Genomic DNA, 25,533 nt, shown 5'->3' on the forward strand with positions numbered 1-25,533 from the left:
CTGTCGAACTCACAGAATGAAACTGAACGCAATGCAACGCAGCAAGACCGTATACTCGTAGCATCGTCAGTCCACCGCTCACGGCATAGGCAGTGAAATTGACAAGAAGAGCGGGGTAGTAGTTGCGCTGGGAAGGATAGCACGCTTTTCTGTACCTCTCTTCGTTTTAACTTTCTGAGCGTGTTTTTAATCCAAACATATCATATCTATATGTTTTTGGAATCAGAAACCGACAAGAAATAAGATGAAAGTGTTTTTAAATTGATTTGGAAAATTTAATTTTGATAATCAATTTTATATATTTAATTTTCAGAGCTTGTTTTTAATCCGAATATAACATATTTTTATGTTTTTGGAATCAGCAAATGATGGAGAATAAGATAAACGTAAATTTGGATCGTTTTATAAAAAACATATTTTTATTACAATTTTCAGATTTTTAATGACCAAAGTCATTATTTAATTTTTAAGCCACCACGCTGAAATGCAATACCGAAGTCCAGGCTTCGTCGAACATTACCCGACCAAAATTTCAACCAATTTAGTTGAAAAATGAGGGCGTGACACCTCAACTTTCACGAAAAGCCGGATATGACGTCATCAAAGACATTTATCAAAAAAATGAAGAAAACGTTCGGGGATTTCATACCCAGGAACTCTCATGTCAAATTTCATAAAGATCGGTCTAGTAGTTTAGTCTGAATCGCTCTACACACACACACACACAGACACACACGCACATACACCACGACCCTCGTCTCGATTCCCCCCTCTACGTTAAAACATTTAGTCAAAACTTGACTAAATGTAAAAAGAAAAGGCCCTGCTTCTCCACGTGGGGTACGAAACTCAAACACACACACACACAGATATCCTGGGGGCCAATGCATACCGTCACCCCTAAAATGTTCCAAGAACAAAGCGACTGTTTGCATGATCGCCCCCAATATGCATGCATTGACTCGGCTGTCAGCGAAGAGATGGGTCCATTTACTTGAAAATAGGTAGAGAGGGTAGAATTGAGTTCGCCGCGAACAGTTCGCCGCGAACATAGCGTTTCCTACAACATGAAAACTTTTTGTCCCTTCGCGAACAAAACGCTTGCTCTATGCAACGCACCTCAGGTCAAAGGTCAGTCGCACGAAGTAAACATAAACAATGACAGCATTGCAAGTGTGGAAGGAAACTCGGAGTCCGGTGTTGTGGAAAATGTGTTTGAAACTCCACCCAACCATACGGCTCAGCGCCCTGATGACAACAGCACCGTCAATTACATGCAAGAACCTCCTGATTCTGCCATGGAACAAGTCCATGATACAGACAACACGTTGTGTGACACTAAGGACACGGCATTAGAGGCCGACGAGTTCTTGAACTATTGGCAAGATCGGAGCGATGCGGTTTCGCATTATTTGTCATCACTCGAACCAAAAGAAAGAGAGGCAGTCTTAGAGTGTGCCGTGACACCTGTTGTGCGAAAGGTTGTCCGTGACCACCGCTATGGACACCACTGTTTGTATGCACTGACTGACGAGATGGTGTTTCAGTATGGACTGAGAGAAAGTGTTGTGGAAAACTGGTTCTATTTTACTGAAGAAACGGAAGAAACTGATCGCCGATACTATACCCTGAGCTGTTTAAGACGATGGTGTGATGTTGACCGGATTAGGTACGCCGAACAAATAGAAAGACTGAAGCAACACATCGAGGCGTGTTGCCATGTCATGCTGGACTGCAGTGACACACAGTGACGGTGAGCCGGCCACGCCTCCACGCCTGATGCTGCTGACGGACACGGACTTCACGTGCCACCAAGAACACTGACTTTTCTTCGCTGACCCAGATCTCTACACTACACGCTTTGTTGAACTTTCCCCAACTGTGCTTTCGTGGAAAGATATCGAAAAAAACCTCTGTTGCCAAACAATCGGACTATGAACAATAACATGGCACAACATACTATTCGACTCACGGGAACACATGTTATGGTTGTCCCGTCGCGTTTCTTTCTTTCTTTTTCTTTTTTTTCCCTCCGTGTTTTTTTTTTCCTTGTCGAAAAGTCTGTAAGCTGAAAAACAATTAAAAAAAAATAATAAAATAACAAAATTGAGGCGGCACTGTCACGCCTTCATTTTTGTACGAAATTAATTGAAAGTTTGGTTAAGCTATCTTCCACAAAGGCCGGACTTTGGTATTTCATTTCAGCTTGGAGGCTTAAAAATTAAATAATGAGTTTGGTCATTACAAATCTGAAAATTATAATTAAAATATTTTTTTTATAAAACGATCCACACATAATGTCAGCTTATTCTTCATCATATCTTGATTCCAAAAACATATGAATATGTTATATTCGGATTATAAAACAAGCTCTGAAAATTTAAAATATGAACATCATGATTAAAATTAAATTACCGAAATCGATTTAAAAACAATTACATCTTATTCCTTGTCGGTTCCTGATTAAAAACACATATAGATATATGTTATGTTTGGATTAAAAACAAGCTCAGAAAGTTAAAAAGAATAGAAGTAGAGAAAAGCGTGTTATCCCGCTCAGCGCAACCACTACTGCGCTATTCTGGCCTGTCAATTTCACTGCCTTTTCCACGATACTGTAAGGTCTTGGTGAAAAAATGCAGTGCGTTCAGTTTCATCCTGTGAGTACGACAGCTTGACTAAATGTAGTAATTTCGCCTTACGCGACTTGTTTCTTATATGAATTTGCCCACCTGTGCCAGTAGCTTACCTGTCGTATCACCTGTGTTTCAGTGTCTGCCGCGCGACCCCTGAGGTACACTCTACCCACCTTCCTCAACACTAGTGTCAACATCACATCATACAGGGGCACTGACGTCGACTTGCCCTGTGCCATCCGCAACCTGGGACCTAAAGTGGCGAGTGGTTGCCTCTCTGTCTCTATGTCTCTGACTCTCTCTCTCTCTCTGGCTCTCTGTCTCTCTCTCTCTCTCTGGCTCTCTGTCTCTCTCTGTCTCTCTCTCTTATCGTTAAATAAAGAATTGTTCTTGTTCTTGTTCTCTCTCATTCTCTCTCTCACTCTTTCTTTCTTTCTGAAATCAGTGGTGCTGTATTTCTCGACTTTAAAGAAAAGCTTTTGATCTTGTTGATCATTCGATTTTATTGCAGAAATTACAGTTGTATATCAGAAACAGTTCAGCGTGTAATTTATGTGCATCCTATTTGAAGGACAGAACTCAATATACTGCCCTAAACTGTAAAATATCTACTGAGGAGGCTGTGAAATGCGGGGTGCCTCAAGGTTCAGTGCTTGGGCTGATCTTGTTCTGTCTGTATATCAATGATCTGCCACTGAACATTTCTGTAAGAAGTGATTTTTTTTGCTGACGACTCTTCTCTTCATTCAAGTTGAAAATCTGTTCCAGAAATAGAGTCCTCCCTTCAAACAGCTTTAAACGATGTTAATAAATGGTATGCTTGTCCACCCAGTAAAAACAAAAAGTATGGTAAGATTTCTCCACTCAAACTAAATCTTACAATCAATTGAACAAGTTCAACAACATCGCGTTTTAGGGGATAATTATTGATGGTGAATTCAAGTGGCAGGCACAATTACAGCATATTTGCAAGAAAGTAGCCAAGAACGTTTTCCTCCTTTTCAAGTTAAAGCAACTTACGGACAGAAAAACTCTGGAAATGTTCCACCATGCTCATGCAATGCCTCAGATTAATTATGTTTCGATGCTCTGGGATGGCAGCAGTGATTTCCCCTTGAAGAAGCTAGACTCTCTCTGTCGTCGCTCGGCTAAAGTCATCATAAATGAAAATGCCTCAACAGATATGAAGTTAAAAATGCTTAACTTTCTTCCACTGGAGAAGCATCTTAAGTTAAACAAAGCCGTTTTCATACATAAATTGTACTACGGTAAAGTGCCGATTTACATTACATCACTATTTAAGAGAGCTACCGACAGATAAGGGTCTGTCAACTTGATCCCACCAATTCCATGAATTTACCTTTATTAGACCAGTCTTGCATGTTCTGGAACATCAGTCTGGAACTCACTGCCATCATCATTCAAGCACTTAAAGTCATTAACAAGTTTTTAAAAATGTGTTAAAAAACACTTCATGTCTGAGTAGTTTAACGCGTTTTGATTTACCACAGTTAATGTAATGTCAAAGATATGCTGTGCATTTTATATTCTGAACATATTTTTGTTGTACTATTGCTGCATGTTCCATTGTTACTAGCTTGAACGCATAATTGCCTGCATATTGTGCATTTGATTTTGTGAATAACTAAACTACTCACAAAAAGTCAAGGAACACTTTTTATATTACACAATGCACCAAAATCAGTCAAGACACAATGATGATCGTTCGCACATATTTAATTTCATTATTCGACAGTTTGAATACAAAACAATCAAAGCGATGAATGGACAAATCCATTTTTGGCAAATTTTTAAACACAGCAGGGATCATTTTCAAAAGTCACCAAATTTTCAAAGTTCATTTGACTGTGTGAAAATCACGAAAACAAAGTCAATAATGAGTGCTGCCTCCACGATTTGCCAGGCACTCAGTGCAGCGATGTCTCATGGACTCGACAAGCCTCCTCAGGTTAGCCTGGGGTGCAGCCTGCCACTCTGCTTGAAGGAATCCCCAGAGCTGTTTCAGGTTTTGTGGTGGAGGGTGGTTGTCGTGCACTCGGCGCTCCAGTGCATCCTAAAAGTTCTCAATAGGGTTCAGATCCGGACTACAGGATGGCCAGTCCATCCTGACAACCCCTGCTTGCTGGAGAAAGGCGTTTACCAGCCGAGCACGGTGCGGCGTGGCGTTGTCATCCATGTAAACGGAGTGGGCTCCAATCTGCTGTAATGTGGGTACAGCAAAACGGCAAAGGATCTCGTCCCTGTAGCGCTGGGCGTTCAGTCTGCCTTGGATGAGGTAGAGGGGGGTTCTGTGATGGGCAGAGATCCCACCTCATACCATGATGGAACCCCCACCATGGGCAGTCACCTGCTGAATGCAGTCATCGTTGTAGCGCTCCCCCTGTCGCCTCCACACGCGCACACGGCCGTCGTTATGCTCCAGGCTGTACCTTGACTCATCAGTGAAGAGGACCACAGCCCACTGCTGACGTACGTGTCCAGAGAATGTGACGCCTGGACCAAACTCTGCGAGCTCTCTTGTGGACGAGGGTCAGCTTGGGGCGCTTGGATGGACGACGGGCGTGGTACTGGGCAGCATGCAGGCGGTTGCGAACAGTCTGTGTGCTGACGTTGGTGTTGGTAGCAGCCCGTAATTGCCTTCTGATACGGTTTGCAGTGGAAGTTCGCACCGTCTGGGCCTGTCTAATGTTTAACCTTCTCTTGCTGTGGTCTTCTTTCGTCTGCCTGGGCGAGGCCCGTCTTGAACTAGTCCAGTGGCCTGGAAGCGCTGTCGCAATCTTGTGATGACGGAGGGGGACACCAGAAGCCTTCTGGCAATCTCCCGTACGCCAACACCGTCTTGGAACCATCCTATGGCTCTTCCTCTGTCCAGCAGGCTTAACTTCTGTCGTCCGACCATCGTGATGTTGTGCCCTGGTCCGCCCAGGCCCTGGCTTTTATTGAGTAACCAGTGACCAGTGTTCACAGTCAAAGCATCAAGCTTCCATGTGCAGTGCATCATTTTGTCAGAAACACGCTATAGAAAAAATGGTGAGTCAGCATAAAACGGTAACATGTTCCAACTTTTCACCAATTTTCAACGCTCAGCCACTGACGCCCGAGTAGCACGTGCAGCACACCAAGCCTGTACAACAAAGGCAAGAGTCCACTCTGTGCGTGTGTGTAAGATCAGCGTTGTAGCTTGCAAAGTTTTGACAATAGCATCGATTTGCAAAAACACATGAAAATGAAGGGTGTTCCCTAACTTTTTGTGAGTAGTTTACATGTTTATGCTCTTCATGCATCATCATCATCATCGTCATCATCATCATCAGCATCATCATCGTCGTCCTCATTATCATCACATATTTATTTTTTCCCACCTGTTTTTAATTTTGTATTTAATCATTGTGTGTCTGTGCGTCCCAAGGACAGATTGTAAGAAAAGGCATAGCCTTAAATCTTAATCTTTGTAAAATAAAGTTCAATTCAATTCAATTCAAATCAATTCAATTCTCTCTCTCTATCTATACACAAAGAAAAAAGCCAAGCACCCCCCTTCAATTTCGGAATGACTGATTTTTAAAGTTCTGGTATGGAAACAGTAAGTTCAGGAGCTCGGTTTGACAAATGTTATCGACAAGAGCAACTCTTTGGAAATAACATCACACAAGAAAACTCCAGTTTTGATTGGTTTTAATCGTGATTTGGTACCTTGCCAAAAAGTGACGTTTTAACCCTAAAACAGTACCCCTGATAAGTATGGAGCTGCAAGCTGAAAAAGACAGGTTTAGGTAAATGTGTCATGAAAAAAATGTAATTGAGAGTGCTCAGATGGCATACGCGATTCAAAAGTTCAATATCGAGTGAAACCCCCGCGTGCCCTGATGACGGCGTCAACCCTGCGTCTCATCCCTCCAGTCAAACGTCGGATCTGTTCACGGGTCACTTGCAACCACTCACGATGCAAAGCTGCCTCCAATTCACGTAATGTCTGCACAGGAGGCTGCAGAGCTTGTATACGACGCCCCAGGATGTCCCAAACATGCTCCAGCGGATTAAGATCTGGACTCATTGCCGGCCATGGGAGTGTTGTTACAGCGTTGTTCTGGAGGTAGTCCACTACTGCCCTGGATCGATGAGGCCTGGCGTTATCATCCATGTACACGGGTCTTGTGGCAAGTGGGTGGTTGTCAAAATGAGTAACGACAACAGGTTCCAGGACATGTCGCATATACTGATCACCCGTGAGGTTGCCACGTATGGTGACAAGGTCTAGCTTGCAGTCATGGGAAATGCAACCCCAAACCATGACTGACCCGCCACCGAATGGAACAGTTTGTCTGATGTTCCTGGGTGTATAGGCCGTGTTCCTGTGCCTCCATACCCTCAGTCGGCCGTCAGTGACATGGAGAAGGAATCTGCTTTCGTCCGACCAGTGGATCCTCCTCCACGTTCTCAGGTTCCATCTTTGCCGTGCCAGACACCATGCCAAGCGTCTTCTCTTGTGGTCATCTGTCAGTCGGGGACGCTTAATGACTCTTCGGGCTGCCATTCCTGCAGCTTTCAAGCGGTTTCGTACGGTCCTGGTTGACAGATGTCGATTTGGAAGCCATGCTCGTTTCAGGACGGTACTCGTTGAAAATGGCTCACGCCGAATTATTCGGAGAAGTGCTCGGTCTTCACGTTCTGACGTCACACGGGGTCGCCCTGACTGTGGACGGTCCTTCACAGCACCAGTCTGACGATGTTTGCGTACCAAACGGCTGATGACGGTGTAGTGGTAGCCAAGTTGACGACCAATCGCTTTGAAGGATGCTCCTGTAGCATGCATTCCTATAATCTGCCATCGGATCGCCTCTGATAATCGTCTTCTCGCCATGTTCACAGAGAATGTTTGCAAATTGTCGTCGCCCAGTGTTAAATACAGAAATTTGCAGCGTGAGCATACTGCCTTTTTTAACATTCATGGGTTGCATGCTGCACGTGCTTCTCACAGGCAGTGGCGACACAATCTTGACGCGTGAACTTCCCAACCTTATTATGGAAACCCATGTATGTCATTACGAAGAAAAAAATGGTAAAACAAATTTGACTCAATTATTATCACAAATTCATTCGGGGGGTGCTTGGCTTTTTTCTTTGTGTATATCTCTCTCACAGTCACCATTTACATGGGCTAGAACTCTGTGAGACAGATGAAGCGAGTAATTTCAGTGATGTAAAGAAATGATCAATGGAGTAAACGAATTGCCTTTGAGTGGAACTTTTCATGCAGAATTACATACCTGGCATGGGTACCATGCTAGAGAATGTTTGTAAATATTTCGTATAAATACGTTCATTTTCAATATTTCATGTTTATACGTTCATTTTCAATTTTGTGTAGAACCACTTGTCGATACGGCTTTAATTAGCTAAAGACAATAAACTGGCAAAGCCTCAAAGCAAAGCATCTCTCTCTCTCTCTCTCTCTCTCTCTCTCTCTCTCTCTCTCTCTCTCTCTCTCTCTCTCTCTCTCTCTCTCTCTCTCTCTCTCTCTCTCTCTTAATCATTTTGGCATTATACAAAAGTCTAAAAATATTCTACATGATTAAAACGCAAATAAGCATTCAAAAACGCTCCACTCCAACCATTTTCCGCATACACTAAGGCAACAACCCCCAACAAAATCTGTATGTCCATCCCCATTTTAAAATACCGCAGCAACAGACTTCCAGAACTATAACACAATCATATGTGTTCTCTGTGTGCATGTCTGTCCAGTGTTTTGTCCCCCCATATAGCATATTAACTCTACCTGTCCCAAGATAGGTCAATGGGTCCTAAGAGGATGTTAAAACTAATGTCAGTCAGTCAGTCAGTCAGTCACTCTCTCTCTCTCTCTCTCTCTCTCTCTCTCTCTCTCTCTCTCTCTCTCTCTCTCTCTCTCTCTCTCTATTAGAATCATAATCATATGTATTAGTTAATTTACCAAATGTTGTATACGACACATTAGCGCAAATAAAAAACATAAAGAAGCGTAGGCCTTGTGGGGGTGACTATGTATTGACTATGTATTGACTATAATGGCTGAGAAACCAAGAATTCCAGCTGGAGACGGATTATTGCACACACAGTGACCGACAAACCGTGTAATTTCCAGGTGGTGTGGAAAAAAATCAACCAGGTCAACCCCATCACAATCGGCCAATTCCTGTTCGACCCAGACTCCAGCTATGAGGTCGTGCGGCCCAAGACCCCGGAGAGTCCCGAGTGGAACCTCCGTATCACAGACGTCCAGATGCGACACGCCGGCGTCTATGAGTGTCAGATCTCCACCAAGGAAGACCTTATCAGAAACGTCACTCTCACCGTTGTTGGTGCGTATTGCGGGAAATATTTGGTTTGCATTTTATATACTGCCCAATTCTAAGGACAGAGGAAGGCTTAGTAAATGGCGTTCCCTTGTAGAAAATGGTCAAACACGTAAAATTCCACTTGCAAGAAATTGAAGTGTAGTACGTGGTAGATTGTAACCCACAAACACAGCCAACGATTATGAAGCAGAAAAAGTCGAAGAAGAAGAAAAAGAAGAAGAAGAAGATGCCCACTCCCCATTTTAAGATGTTGTCCCTTTCATGCCTTGTGTTCACAAATTGCATTTTCATACTTACTGTAAATGTACATTATTTGTAAGATTTTTTTTAAATTACAATTCTAAGGTCTTAAAAAGGGTTTATGGGGTAGTTAGGGGGGCGCAATTCGATACTGAAATAGTATCGTCATTACACCAGTCGTACTTACGATCTGTCATTTGTCCATATTTTAGACGAGTTTGGATTCTATGGAATTGCGGATGGCTTTGTTGATACGTGCATAGAGAATACTACATGGCTTGCTGTGTCGTACCAGATTTACAGGAGTTGCTTTTTTAAATATTTAACTGCGAGCGAAAGCGAGCTTTTCAATATTTGAAAAAGCAACGAGTGTAAATCTGGTACGACACAGCAAGCCATGTAGTATTCTGTTTATTCTACATACTGTACTTACATGCCTTCAGCTCCAAACATTTCTGAGTCGACCCGTACAAATTGAAGGCGCTTCTAATGAAACCTCGATTTTTTTCAATGCCTCCTGCAATCTTTGACATCAAAGCAAAGTAACGTCACTCTGGAAAGTATTGTGTGACGTGTTTGTTCCAAACATTCTTTCAAGGGAAACAGCAAGGGCAAAAGTGTTTCCATAATGATGTTTGTCTCGGTGACTGGGATCATTCGCAGTGGAATAACAGGTCCCTGCCAGACTAGTTTTACATGACCTCATTCACATGACTGTGGTGTAAGACAGGGCCGGACTAGGTAGGTACTAGGGGGGGTTACAGATGGGGGTCCAGGGGGCGAAGCCCCTTGGTGGGGGTCCAGGGGGCGAAGCCTCCTTGGTGGGGGTTGCAACGTTTTTTGATGTTTTTTGATGTTTCTGGCGGGACAGGAAGCCTCTCCTTGAACGAAGAAGGTAAATTCGACAGCATGATTTTGTTTGGAGGGGGTGAGAGGTGCGATTTCTCCTCGGATTTCATGATGATCCAGATGCAACCCCCCACCCCCCCCCCTCCCTCCCCCACCAAAAAAAATGCGTTTGGGAGGTACATGCTTAAGCCAGGGGGGGGGGGGGTTGCGCAACCCCTGTAACCCCCCCCCCTAGTCCGGCCCTGTAAGATATTGTTATGTCATGAGTGGTATCTCGCACCTATGTAGGATAAATAATATGATCTCAGCATTAAGATATCGGATGTGTGGGTCCTGCTTGTGGTAGTAGTGAATGGCTTGTAGGCAATGGATATGTGTGCGTATAGAAAAGGGAGCACATCATGGTGTTGGAAATAGAGAATGTGCGGTGCAGGTCTGCCTTGGATGTATTGTCTTTCACGAAAGAAAAATGAATTTAAGGTCTGTCAATTACGACTTTTCCTCAATTGAACAGGTCATTCTGTGTCCATATCATCCTGAAGTAGTCGGCTATCATTTCTGAAGAACTATTTGTGGGAAGGTCGGGTGGAAGGAAAAGGATATATATAGCACAGGCAGAGGAGCATACAATTAAGACACCGAAGACAGAGGTTGCTTTAACTTATCTTAACTTATCTTTTATTGAAGGAAAATGTAACTAAGAATAACCACTCAGGTAGCTTATCTAAATCATAAATATTCCAAAACAGTTTAGCTAAATTTGGTAGCAACTAGAAACAATGCTATAAGTTATAAATTAGAAACAATAACAGAAATCTAATATAGGAAAAAGCAATGCTTACATATAACCAGAAATACCAATTATGAATTCTGATATCTACCAGTACCAGAATCAGCTAGAAACAATAACAGAACCAGAAAATATGTATTTAGTGTAAAACCAGAAACAATATGTATTTCTGGTGCAAACCAGAAAGCAGTATAATTAAAAAGGCAATATTATTCTGGTAGCAACCAGAAAGCAGTATAATTAAAAAGGCAATATTATTCTGGTAGCAACCAGAAAGCAGTATAATTAAAAAGGCAATATTATTCTGGTAGCAACCAGAAAGCAGTGTAAAGAAGAAGGCACTAAAAAGAAAAGAAAATACAATTATAAACAACATGCCTTCTAAGTCACACATGACATAATACAAAGCATAAACCAATGAATGTATCATTTGTCAAAATAATCATGACAAATATAGACAAGTAACAATTTAGCCAAAATCCTGCAGACACAGCATTCTCTGAAAGAGAATCCACAGTGAGTTAAACAACTCCACAACAGCTAATGTCAAGGGAAGTAACCAACATCTTCCCTTAGGCCTAAGCCTTGCATAGGAAAATGCTTTACATAAATTAACCAACTGCATGAACCGCAACTGCAAAATAATTGCTATTATTAAGCATGTTCATCGCCATGAAGACACATCTTCATCGAGTTGAATAATAACGACAAGAATAAGAAAGATAACTCAGGCATGGGGTAAGCGCAAGCTCCCATGCTTCAAAATGAAGCGTTAGACAACAGTCTATTACTTTACAGGGAAGCGCGACTAAATCATAATGCTTTAGATTAAAAGTCTGTTTTGCATCTATGCGACTGCACAAAATGTTAGGTTTAAATCAGTCGCAAAGTTCTTCTGCAGGCAACCGCCTTTAAAGTGCAACATGGGAATTAATAGTTAAAAATGTGCATCCGCCTGTAGACAGTACCTTCCTATTGTCTGAGATCTTAACTCAGAAGATCTCTATCATTCTCATGCCTGAATTCATCAAACTCATGATACGAGTTCATTACCCAAAATATATGTGTCAACCATAATAAAATTTCCGTTCATCAATTGTAGGGGTTTCTGCGCCTAAATCGTAAATAGGTAGCTTTACGGGCCAAAGGGCTTAACTTTGGACTTTTAACCGACTACTGCTCAGACTTTACTGATCTCCAGAAATAATATGTGATGAAATGGGGAAAAAATCGCAACGATACACATGTGTCTTCTCGACATAAAATATTGCGAGACAGGCTTTTTCTCAGCGAAAACGAAACGTATGAGAACGAGTCTGCCTTACTTGATTCTTACGAGTCTTTAATTCACAAGACTCTAAAACAACTTTAGAACAACTGGTCATCAAATATTAGAAGTTATTAACGCTCAATTTCAGCGTCAAATCATGAAAGTAATTAGAAACTGATCTAGAAAACACATCTCTCCGATAGATCAAAATGGCGTCATCAACTCTGACGCGTGACCGGTCGGACATCGCCCGGGACCAAATCAGCGGCAAAATGTACATATACATGCAAACATCATAGCATCAAATGAAACATAAGAATAAAGCATAAGGAATGAATAAAGCATTTAGTTTCTTACAGATTCTCCTCAGTGAGCACACTTGAAACCTAAACACAAAACTGCTGCTGACGCTAGTCGCGAAACACAAGAGCACGAATTCAAAACCACAAGTCGACCGATTACAAACGTCGCGCCAAACTACACGCTAGACCGGTTCACGACAACCCAATAGGAGCACCGCACAGCTCACTATCACAAATCGCATTGTCTGTTCTACTCTATGCTCGCTCTTTTAACGACAGTGGTCACTTCCGATTCCCTGTGGCAATAGGCCAATAGGAAGGCTACCCTGTGTAAGCCAACGGGGGGTGTTCTACTTAAAATGCCTGCCCAATGAAAGGGATCGTTAAAGATGCAGAGAGCCCTGTGTCACACACCGGAAATATTACGAGCAGTTACACTAGCTAAAGGGAGAAGAGGGCCCTGTCTGCATCACACACCGGATAAGGCTCATTAGATTACAAGCAGTGTCAAAGCTGATACATAATACTAGCTAAAGGGTGAAGAGGGCCCTGTCTGCAGTGCACACCGGATAAGGCTCATTAGATTACAAGCAGTGTCAAAGCTGATACATAATAGTAGCTAAAAGGGGCCGGGAAAGTTATGGGATCTTACCACCTAGATTAGAAATGAATCCGGTCAAGAGTCTACCCTACGATAGTAAACACACAATAAAGTACAATGCACAAAGACAACCAGGTATTATTTAGTCACTCCTTAGGCACTGATGGTTAGAGGTTACTCCGCTGCTTCTCAGGCACTGATGGTTAGAGGTTACTCCGCTGCTTCTCACCATTTTAAGTTAGGGATTTCCTAGCACAAAGGGCATTATTTAAATGTAAACCCAATGTGACTAGCACACACACACAGGGAATAGCTATAGACAGGGGAGGCAACTGGTCGGGCAGGAGATAACACACACAAAGAGACGGGGTACACCACTTGGCTACATCTTGATAAAGAAATACTGAGACACTGGTTCCTGTTGTGTTTTCTCCATTGTTTTAACTTTCCTTTATGTCGATAGCAAAAAGGGGTTTTGTTTGGCAGTCTTATAAGCCTTATAAGCCGCGGAAAAGCTAAAATACGACATTGGAAAACACTGTGGTCAGTTGGAAACAAGATTTAAGGCTAGGAGCTACCATGAAAATACACTGTTTTTCTATTCAAGTATTTGACCACAACATTCATGAAACAAAACTTTTGTTTGTGTTAAAATTGAGTGTGCATTTGCTTCGATGTATGTAGAGTAATTTAGTATATGATCAAAAAACATTTTGCTTTTATATTGACTTAGTAAAAACTATTAAATGACAAATAAGCAAAGCGATGAATCGAAACATGTTAGTTCATGGATGTCAAGCTAATTTCAAAACTATTCATCAGAACGATTTGAACTTTTTCAGAAATGATAGATGTTTTGTTCCACAGGCCGGCTTTCTTTCTTTCTTTATTTGGTGTTTAACGTCGTTTTCAACCATTCAAGGTAATATCGCGACGGTTCCACAGGCTAAGCTCTAGGAACAAAAGTTAAAGTGATACAAATGTTGACTTTGTTGGTACACAATTTTTGAAAACTAGACAATGTGTATCTCTTTCACTTTTCCTCCGATTCTGCAGATTCGTAAAATTCGCCAAAAGCTATCCCCAAACGGTCGGATTAATAGTATCCCTTTAATCTAACCTTCAGCTTGCCATGGTGAACTTTTTCCACAAAATATTTATCATCCCAAGACTGTCAAGTACACACTCTTCAATCCCAGAACCAATGAAGCTAATACACTCTTGGATAAATGTGCAGATTATTTCCTTCTTCCTTTTCGGTGCGTTTCATTGGAAATGATGACACACAGTCAACTGATTAATTCAGTATTATTTTCTCACATGCCTCAGATTTTAAACTTTTTTAATCTTCTCATTGTAGGATTGTATTGCAGTTTTAAAGTAATATATAGGGTGTCTAAAAAAAAAGTAACCAAAAAGACATTGAAACATCAGTATACCAAGAAATGGAAAAACTAATATGTAAGCTAATACGCTAATATGTACCCCAGACCAAGAAACCTACAACAACTGAAGGCAAACATTCTCAGAGAAATCCAGAAGTTGAACATCCCACAGGAAACATTCCCCAATGCAATGAACAATATGGCAATGAGGATGCAGTCTGTCATTGAAAAACGGGGTGGCTACAATGATCACATGGTGTGAAAAAACAGACGACCTCAATTGAAAGCTGTGAACTGGGGACAAAACTTCTATGAACTGACTACAATATCACGCAAAAATGATTTCAATAAAGTTACTGATTTGTCTGTAGTATTGAAAGAAAATCGGGTACTTTTTTTTGAGACACCTTGCATATGGTATTTAAAAAAAAAAAAAAAATATCTTATGCGTAAGGTGTGCCCCTTAGCTTGTTTTTTTGCATGCTTAGTATTTGACAGATTGTTGTAATTGTGGTCAAGTGATTTTGAATGTTTTATTTCAGATGCCAAACCCAAGAATTACCCCGTTCCTCCCAGGCGTAAGACATTTTTAATATCTAGAACTGTCCTGCTTGACTCGTAAACTCACTCTCAGGAAGAGCTGTCTAGTTCTGTACTGTCTCTAACCTTCCTCACTTCCAGCCACTATTTAATGGGAACATTCTGTACACTAAAATATGTCACTGTAGATGTGATATTGGAATACATTACTGATTTAATACGAGACATTCGACTCGTAGATCTTCGGTTTCCAATGTCAAAATTCAACCCGTTCCTTTTCCCTGTGTGTTTGCTTTGTGTCCTTTGTTTGTATGTTTGTTTAATTGTTTGTTTAATTGTGTGTGTGTTTTTGTTCCTTCGCTCATTTGTTTTATTTCCTGTCTCGGTTTTTAAGTTACTTCTCTACCAAAAGTGGCTTGCGTCGTCACGTTTGCAGAAATGATAGATGTTTTGTTCCACAGGCTAAGCTCCAGGAACAAAAGTTAAAGTGATACAAATGTTGACTTTGTGGGTACACAATTTCTGAAAACTAGACAATGTGTATCTCTTTCACTTTTCCTCCGATTCTGCAGATTTGTAAAATTCGCCAAAAGCTACCCCCAAATTAGTATCCCTTTAATGTAACCTCCAATATGTATCATCCCAAGACTGTCAAGTACACACTCTTCAATCCCGGAACCAATGAAGCAAATAATTATGTTCTTGTATAAATGTGCAGATTTATACAAATGTACAGATTTTTTTTTAAAACGGGGGAAGACAAAAAAAACAACTGAAGACAACTAAACAATCACTAAATATTGTTCCGTGCGCTGTGTACATTTTTTGTCTCGGTCATTTTTAGATCTTGATTTTTATTGAACAAAAAACAAACTTTATTTAAGATTCTCTCTTTATACCCACTTATTGGTCAACCAGACTTTTTTTGAATTGTACGAAATGAAACAAAGAAACTTGTCATATTTTACTGGGCCCATTTATTAAAAACAATATTCTCAAATACTGGCTAATTACCTCCCTGCGGCTTGATTGTTGTACACATATGTTGCTTGCTTTTTTTTCTTGCTTCTCTTTGCACGTTTCATTGCTTGTTTATGTGCTTTCTTGATTATATACAAGTGAAATGGTGTTCAAGATTAAGTTCTATTATGGATTAGTATTGTCTTCCTGTTGTGTATATATCCGTCTATCTATCTGTCCAGCCACCTCTCGGCCCCTCTGTCTATCTCTAGACTCTCGAACTGCGTGTCCATACTCGTATCTTAGTTATTCAGCTGACAGTTTTACTGAGCTTCTTGGAAAGTACTGACCCTGATTGATAAGACATAGTCTCCAGTGATGGGACCTGGAAACATTCACACCATATTTATGCATGCATGCGCAGATATGTTAATTATTTCAGTCTGATTCTCCCGTGTCTCTTGACGGTACGTGGCTCCACGATAAATGCATTGATGTAATTATGTCTAATGAGATGAACCCTACGGATTTAAAGAGATCGATTGTCCTTCTTATTCAGGGTATATAGTCTCTGACGTAGTTTGATTGGGTGATTGCAGAGAAACAGTGTATTCGCATATACCCAATTATGTTCCGCTAAAGTTGTGGTTGTAGTTTTTATTGTCATTGTTGATTCTGTTCCGGTTTATTTTAAGGCTACATAGAGAATTGTCTCTCGCTGTATTGTTATTTACTTCAAATTTGCCATCCTACTTCAATCATTAGCACATGTTTTCTTCAAGGTAGGTATTATTTGTAACTACTATTTGAAATGACAAATTTGAGTAATATTTGTAATAACATGTGTTAAAGTTTAATAGTACCCTGTCCTTCTCCTTCTCCGCCCTTTAATCTGCTTCTTCTTCTTCATATCCTGCTTCTTGGATGCATATCAAGTGTGGTGTAGGTCATATACCTTTTCATATTGGCTATGTATATTTGTTTATTCGCTATTTCTATTGTGTTTCCTCTATCAATTCACATGCATGCTACACCGCTGCATGATTTCATGATGTGTTTGTGCCTGCTTCAATCTCATACCGTTTTCTCTCGATCTGTTCTGTTCTTACGATACCTACTGTTTGCTTTCCTTTGTTATGCTTTTCACGCCGATTGCTGGGAACGTCTATCTTCATTCGTTGCAGATGTGTGCTGGTACCGTTAGGAAAGCAAATTAGCACTTAATCTTTACTTAGTTTCATTTCCTCTTTTGCAGATGACGGAAGGCGAAGACATCCAGACGAGACAGGCATGTATTCTGTATACAGTTGTTCACGTCCTTGTCTTAAACTTTAGGGAAAAGGTTCTTTGTTTGGTGTAGACTTTTTTGTGGTCGTTTTTGTTTAGCTCTGTGTCAATGAAATATTTAGATTTAAAGGAAAAAACAGTTCTTTCAAATACTTTATGTTCTTTGTTCTGTGATTGTTCGAGTTACAACAGTTTTATGTCAAAAGAAAACCGTTCTCCTGTTAGTAAACAATTATTGCCGAAGACAGATAAGAAAATTTGAAATTTGGGCATAGACGCGGTTTCGACAAAAAAAGACAAAGGCAAAATTGCTAACGTTAAAAGTTGCAAAGCAAGTCTTCAGATTAGTCATATGTGAAACATGTATAGTGTTAGCTTCGTTTTGAAAGGCTAGATAATAGTGACTACAACAGTTAAGTAATACTTTACGTAATTTGAGAATCTATGTACTTAGCTTATTTTTTAAAGGCTAGATAAAAGTGACTATAACAGTAAAGTATACTTTGCGTAATTTGAGAATCCAGGTACTTCTTGCAACCATTTATGAGACTATAAAAGCAGTTCATTTTGAGAACCTCAAAAAGTGCAAAGACGAATGAAAGTGAACAATGAGATGGATAGACTCGTGCGTCAGCGCAGAAGTATCCCAAAGACAGGCAGGTGGTTGTTTTTCCTGTTTTGAGTGGGGACATGTGCTTTTTGGGGCTTTGCTGTGTTGTTCTTTTCTTCTGTCGATCTTTGTTCATGTGAAACTTACATACTGGCTGGCTCTGTGCAGTATTAGTAGTACCAGGGATCGGGGTGGTGGTACTATAGCAAAACATTAATCTGATCAAGTCAGACAGTGTAAATAAAAAGTAAGGTTTATGTCCAGGTTTTATTTTGTTTTGTTCGAATATTTTTGTTATTTTTGCTTTGCTTATTGATGTCTTTGCGGGTGCGTGCGTGCGTGTGCGTGTGCGCATGCGTGTGTGAGTGTGTGTGTGTGTGTGTGTGTGTGTGTGTGTTTGTGTGTGTGTGTGTGTGCGTGAGTGTGTTTATGTGTGTTTATTTTGTTCTTTAGTTTTTTTCTTGTTACATTTGTCCTACATAATCTACTCTCGCCCATAGCTCCCAGAGCCTTGATACGTTAGGACACTGTGCTCGATCAGCTTGTTTTTTCTGTTATTAAAAAACCCAAATGTGATAAGAATTTCTTTTACGCATTGATCTCCAGCTTAGTTGCCACGCATATAAGTGCAACGCGATTTTCCGTTTTGCAAAAGTCGAAACGTGTGTTTAATATTACTTGCTTACACAATCAGATGTTAAAGAAAGCAAAGTGCACATGATCATTTCAAACAGTCACATGGCTTACATATATGTTGCATGCATTGGCTCTGTAGAGCAACTAAAACCCTTTTTATTTTCAGTATCATATATGGCGGCAAAAGTTACATCCCATCTGTTTGAAGTTGCTTGATAAGTGAAGATGAACGTTTGTGAGTTAAAATGATTTTAGGCTTTCATCTTTGGCCAAGCTGACCATGTGGTCGCAACACATGTACAGATAACTGAACCTTTGCCCGTCCATAGCTTCAGAAACAAAAAAATATAAATGCATATAAGTATCACGCACATCATTTTTCATTGTGCTTGATGATTAATTAACTATCTATCAGTACAGTGGATGGGACATCATGACATCTTTCATTCACCACTGAAGACATTTGATTACACACGGCCGTTTATTAACGTCTTTTCTATTGATGAAGGCCGTCTTTGCATTGATTTTAAAGGATTGTGTGTCTGACTGCGCTAGAAGCCTTTTCGTCGTAATTGAGCATGTCAAGCTGTTGCGATCCCCGTCAATAAAGTCAGACGGATTTTTTTTTCTCGCCGACTTCTTCAACTACTGTTAAATCTAGCATGCGTCACTGATTTACCAGCTTCAAGCCAGATAATGATGTCGCGTATTGTTAGCGCAGGCCAAGCGGCGTGTTGCTTTTTGAAAGAGTTGTGAATGCAGCCGTGACACGAGACAGCCGGTCTGCAAAGGGTCTTTGAACCGGCTGAATGATATGAATATTATATCTCATCATGAAAACTGCACACAAAAGCTTTATTGAGGGTCTCAAGGGAAACGAGCCGATGCGTCCCTTTTAATCAAAGTTAAAGGGATAAAACCAACCACAGACTGGAATGACTGAGTGGTTTGTGTGGGAGGAGAAATGACAAATATCCCTATAGTTGTGTATCTCGCGTGAAGCAATATAAAAACATTTAGTTAATCGGTCGGTAACAAACTTAAACATCAACACAAAAAAACAGTCGTTACGGAGACTATAATTAGGTAGTCTCGACTAACCACACCCGAAGACCGAATGAACAAACTAATTAAGGTTTTTTTTAACTGCCGAGCTGAAATTCAATCCCATAGTCCGGACTTCGTAGAAGATTACTTGACCAAACGTCAATCAATTTGATTAAAAAATGAGGGCGTGAAAGTGCCGCCTCAACTTTTACTAAAAGCCGGATATGACGTCATCAAAGACATTTATAAAAAAAACACCATGAAAACATTAGCTGGGGATATCATACCCAGGAATTCGAACTATCATGTTAAGTTTTATGAAGATCAGTCTAGTAGTTTTCTCGGAATCGCTCTACACATACATACATAAATACATACATTCATACATAAATACACACTCACACACTCGTCTCAATTCCCCGTCTATGTTAAAACGTTTAGTCAAAACTTGACTAAATGTAAAAATGGATGTAAGTGTGTGTGTGCTAGGAGCCGCAGATTATGAACCTCCCCTTTATTGAATACAGCCTATAAAGTTAAAGGCCAGTTCAGTGCCTGGTGTTTACCTGTAAGCAAGCACATAATGCCAGTGATATTATAGACTATCTATTGCTCCTTTGAGAAGAAGAAAAGTAGAAAGAAAAATTAACCGGACAGTTCTGGAACATTCAACAGGCAATGGCAGGTAAATCTTACTTAGTTTCATCTATTCTTATCCTTATAAGTTCTAGAAGTTTCTGAGAGAGACGAGATCAGAAACATCCGAGTGAAGCCGGGCCCTGACTGCTAGTCTAATATATATATAAGAATGGATGTAAGTGTATCTGTATATCTGTCTGCCTGTGGTCGCCATACCTCAGAGATGGCAATAAGATGCAGGAACAAGGTAGTGCGCATGCACACTGCCTAGGATCCCGCAGATGTGCACTTGGGTTTAAGTTTCTTGATTCATTGTTCCCTTTCTCGGATTAAAAACCTCCCCTTTATTGAATACAGCCTACATAGTGCAAGGCACTATCGGTGCCAGTAATATTAGAGACTCTCTATTGCTCCTATGAATAAAAGAAATGAAGAAGAAGAAAATAACCAGACAGTTCAGGAAATGTCTAGAAGCCAAGGGAGGTAACTCTTCCTTGGTAACTCATGTCAAAGTTATTTTTCAGCACAAAAAACTGTGTTGATGGTAATACTTTTACATTGTCTCCCAGAGTTTTAATCCAAATGTATGAGAACTCACTTTCATCTATTCTTATCCATATTGAAATAAGATTCTAGAAGTTTCTGAGAGAGGGGAGGTCCATCATGCCATACAAACTATGGTGGTTGGAATTTGATTAATGCTGACAGTATAATTGGATAGCACACATGTCTAAAAATGCTTTAGGGCTCTGTTTACACCCGGGCGAAGCCAGGATCGACCGCTAGTGTAAAGTAAAGAGTAACATGTCACGGGTTGGAATAAATGTTAACGTATACAATAGTTTAAAATTGTACCATTTTGAAAGATTCATATTCATTTTCATCTTGAGGCATGTTAGAACGGTTTTGTCTCTTTCTATTAACTATATGGTTGCTTCAGCAGACATAGATAAGAACACGCACGCACGCACGCACGCACGCACGCACGCACGCACGCACGCACGCACGCACGCACACACACACACACACACACACACACACACACACACACACACACACACACACACACACGTGTCGATGTTGTTTAGACAGACTGAGTGTGCCTTACGACCTTCACAGACCTCTTAATCCTGTGAGGCAGAAAAGAAAAACAACGTACGGACTTAAGACACACTTTCATGGATGCTTTTTTTTTCAAAATAATTTTCGGAAACATCTGCAGAAAAATAGAACAGGACAAAACCAAACAAACAGGTTTGACTGTGAGAAATGTCTGTGGTTTCTTCTGTATAATTCGTTGTTTAGCCGTTTGCTGTGTACGTCAATGTGACGGTTTGTTATTGGAACTGTTCTTTACAATCATTGTGAGAAAGGAGATCGGCATCAGTCAGCAATGATGCCCAAAGACCACACAGAAAGCCAGGAATTTATGAACTCCAATCCTCCCCACGCTGTCTTATTTGGCCTTGTTTGTTGTGTCTGTCTTACCAAAACCCACCCAGCTCAGGCAAACGTATGTGCGTACTTTGCAATAACCTTTACTTTCCAATAGTATAGAACGCTTATCGATGAATGGACTTAAACGTTCGACTGGTTGTGCAAAAATGGGTGCAGTACCATTAGATAGAAAGCATATTTTAAGAAGAAGACGTGGGAGAATTTACTCGCAGTTTTGCTTCAGGTGCTTATGAAAACAGGGGCAGCAGAAACCTTTTTGTTTTTTTTTTGTTTTTAAGTATGCTACTAATAACACGTACACCGTTCCCTCTGAAAGAACATGACTTTCGTTTTGAACGTGCATGCATGTTATATGATTCAATTAAAATATGTTACTTTGATTCCATTCTCATGCCACGATGAGAATTTGTCTTGTTACTAATTGAATATTTTGCAGCCCTCCTAATACCTTTTCTCAAATGAATTCCTCGTTTTTCTATTTACAATCTTTTAGTAACTGGTTAATACAGCCTCCATTTTTACTTGTCGAATCTGTTTTGTTTTATTTCGTCTTTTATCTCATTTGCATTTCTATTGTTTGCATCTATATTTTTGGGAGTATTCTTCATTCTTATAAAGACGACATTGAGCACGTTTGTCCCGTGTTTATTCAGATAACCGGTTTGCAGATTGTGTCTTATATTTTAAATAACCAGAACATAGTTTTTAAACTAACCTTTTTTCACTTTTTGGAGAAATGGCCAACTTGCAGAACACGAAAAGTTTGATGAAATCCAATTTAAATGGAACAAGCACAATACATTTGGTGGCCAAAAGACATGATATACGTAACAAACCAATAAACCAACAAAGTAATACTCAAGATCGAAACAGCATAAAATTAAAATAAAAAAAATAAAAATAAAATCCCTGCGCTTAGAACTGTACCCACGGAATACGCGCGATATAAGCCTCATATTGATTGATTGATTGAGTATAACAAACTTCAGGCTCGAAATCAGAAAAAGACGCAAAAGTAGTGATAAGAAGACCTTTGAAATAAAACAGAAATAAAACAAACTACCCCCACGCGCCAAACTTCATGTCCACTCCATAACTAGAAAACACGCACACACAAAAATACAAAATGTTCTGGTCTAACAAAATGGGTCACACAATCTAACAAAAATACAAAGCTAGCCAATAATAACACAATCATTCTCCCTTCCCACAGCAAATAACTACAATTGGCAAAAACGGTTGGTGGACTAATTCCTGGCTTTCTGTGTGGTTGCAGGGATCAAACTGGACGGCAACGAGTTCGTTGAGAAAGGCATGGCCATCATGCTCAACTGCACGGCCACTGCCATCGACTACCGGCCCAAGGGCGTGGACTGGTTCAAGGACGGCAGCAAGATTAAGTCCGACGCGCACGTCCTGATCACTGAGTCCAGCGACAACAACGTGCTCTACAGCACCCTGGAGATCTTTCGCAGCAACATGTCGGACGCCGGCACCTACGTGTGTCGCAGCTCCAAGTATCACGTGGCCAGCTTAAAAGTGATTGTGCTGAATAGTGAGTGTAAGTTAGTGTAAGCCATCGACTCATAGTGCTGAATAGTGTGTGTAAGTTATTGAAAGCCAACGACTTCCTGTGCTGAATAGTGAGTGTGACAGTAATCATCAGAAATGATTGACGTTATCTCCCTTTAGTTCTCAGCAGTAACTAGTCACGTGACTGCTGATCACTTCCTCTGTGCGTTTGTCATTAAAATTTGCGTCACATCTTTATTTGTGTTTAAATAATTTCTGAATAATGTATGTTTGATAAACGTTAGCGTAAGCCAACGAATCATTGTGCTGAGTAGTGAGTGTAAGTTAGTGAAGGCCATCAACTGATTGTGTTAAATAGTGAGTGTAAGTTAGTGTAAGCCAACTACGCATTGTGCTGAATAGTTAGTGTAAGTTAGTGAAGGCAATCCACTGAGTGTGTTAAATAGTGAGTGTAAAAGTTAGAGTAAGCCAACTACGCATTGTGCTGAATAGTTAGTGAAAGTTAGTGTAAGCCAACGACTCATTGTGCTGTGTAGTGAGTGTAAGTTAGTGTAAGCCATCCACTGATTGCGTTTAATAGTGAGGGAAAGTTAGTGTAAGCCAACGACTTGTTGTACTGAATAGTTAGCGTAAGTTAGCGAAGGCCATCCACTAATTGTGTTTAATAGTGAGTGAAAGTTAGTGTAAACCAACGAATCATCGTGCTGATTAGTGAGTGGAAGTTAGTGTAAGCCAACGACTCATCGTGCTGAATAGTGAGTGAAAGTTAGTGTAAGCCAACGTCTCATCATGCTGAATAGTGAATGAAAGTTAATGTAAGCCAACGACTCATCTTGCTGAAGTAAGTTAGTGTAAGCCAACGACTCATCGTGCTGAATAGTGAATGAAAGTTAGTGTAAGCCAACGACTCATCTTGCTGAATAGTGAGTGTAAGTTAGTGTAAGCCAACGACTCATCGTGCTGAATAGTGAGTGTAAGTTAGTGTAAGCCAACGACTCATCGTGCTGAATAGTGAGTGTAAGTTAGTGTAAGCCAACGAATAAATGTGCTGAATAGTGAGTGTAAGTTAGCCACCGACTCATCTACAAAGATATTTTGTATAATATACCTCGTATACACCAAAATGAAAATGATGTTTGTCTTCGACAGAATGGAAAATCTGTATCTATTTCAAGATTTGTCATGTGCTGTTCTGATTTAGGCAAATCAGTTTTAAGTCTCTCTTGACTCAAAGCGTTAGCAAACTGTTAAATGCCGTACCATATTATTTGCTCCGTAGCTTTCACAATACCGACAGTTCCGATAAGAACGCTACTTCTGGAAATTCTTTTGACATTCTCAAACAAACGACTGCACGAGTCAGTGTACTGAACACCAAGTGTAAGCAGGAAGTTAGCGCAGTTTCTCGTGTAACAGAGTGCTAATGACAGCTAGCAAGATTGCATTTTAGATAACATCACAGTATTCATTTTTGGGCGAGAACAAATATGAAGTACTTTGTGAACACTCTTATATTTGTCTCCTGGGAGAAAACGCAGTATTATAAGAGCATCGCAAATAGTAAAAATGCCCCATGGATTTTTTGTTCATTTGTTTTGCCGTCTCTGTTTGTGTCATGTGGAATATTTTAAATGCTCACGCGTTTGTCACGCAAGTTTGCATTGTAGTAAAGTGCCACACCAATTTATCATTAGTGCCTGCAGGCAGAATATCGGATTATTGTTAGCTTTGTTTTTGCACCATAGATCGAAGAGCGAAAGTATGTTATTTTGGTGAATAAAACGGGAACACAAGTTCATATTTTGCACACAAATGCATGAGCACAGAAGGAGGGCACAATACAAATGAAACTCATGCTACAGAAGTATCAAATATGCGCAGGAATTAATCACAATTTTCCTGTTAGTCAAGAAACGTTATAATAGTCGACATTGCTGTAGCGTCTGAAACAGTGTTAGTTGTAAGTGGTAGTTGCTTCATTTGCCTGAGTAGCTGTTGAGTTTTTTCTTTCACATTCAATGTTGTCTTTGATGTCAGTTTTCTTCACCTTTGTGGTAGTTTTGTTTGATAACTGGGTGTTTGTTTTGTTTTGTTTGTTTGCTTATACCTTTTTTGTGTGAACAGTATTATTTTTTTTATCTTTTGCTTATCGTTTATGTCGTGGGCGAGGTCAAAAACGTGCGTAAGGGGAATGGGCAATGTACGGTACACAATGGACTTTTGACATGCTCAAAAACACTACTTGATCCTTATTAATACAGCCTCGTTTGCAGTGAACAAAGCTGAGTGGTTTGTTTTTCTGTTTCAGCTGAAACCATCAAAAAACAGAGAGGTAATCTCTCTCTCTCTCTCTCTCTCTCTCTCTCTCTCTCTCTCTCTCTCTCTCTCTCT

General features: G+C 40.3%; 1 protein-coding gene across 1 annotated transcript in view; it reads left to right on the forward strand.

The window, feature by feature from the left end:
* Window positions 1-25,533, forward strand: part of LOC138981069 (hemicentin-1-like) — a 349,865-nt gene that overhangs the window by 317,382 nt on the left and 6,950 nt on the right. Inside the window, exons 3-8 of the mRNA XM_070353925.1 lie at window positions 2,773-2,897; window positions 8,782-8,998; window positions 14,975-15,010; window positions 17,188-17,262; window positions 22,886-23,170; window positions 25,451-25,474. Of these exons, the coding sequence (XP_070210026.1) occupies window positions 2,773-2,897; window positions 8,782-8,998; window positions 14,975-15,010; window positions 17,188-17,262; window positions 22,886-23,170; window positions 25,451-25,474 (762 nt within the window). The remainder of the gene's footprint in view (window positions 1-2,772; window positions 2,898-8,781; window positions 8,999-14,974; window positions 15,011-17,187; window positions 17,263-22,885; window positions 23,171-25,450; window positions 25,475-25,533) is intronic.

Source organism: Littorina saxatilis, linkage group LG1 (assembly GCF_037325665.1).
Source record: "Littorina saxatilis isolate snail1 linkage group LG1, US_GU_Lsax_2.0, whole genome shotgun sequence".
Classification (NCBI taxonomy): Eukaryota; Metazoa; Mollusca; class Gastropoda; order Littorinimorpha; family Littorinidae; genus Littorina; species Littorina saxatilis.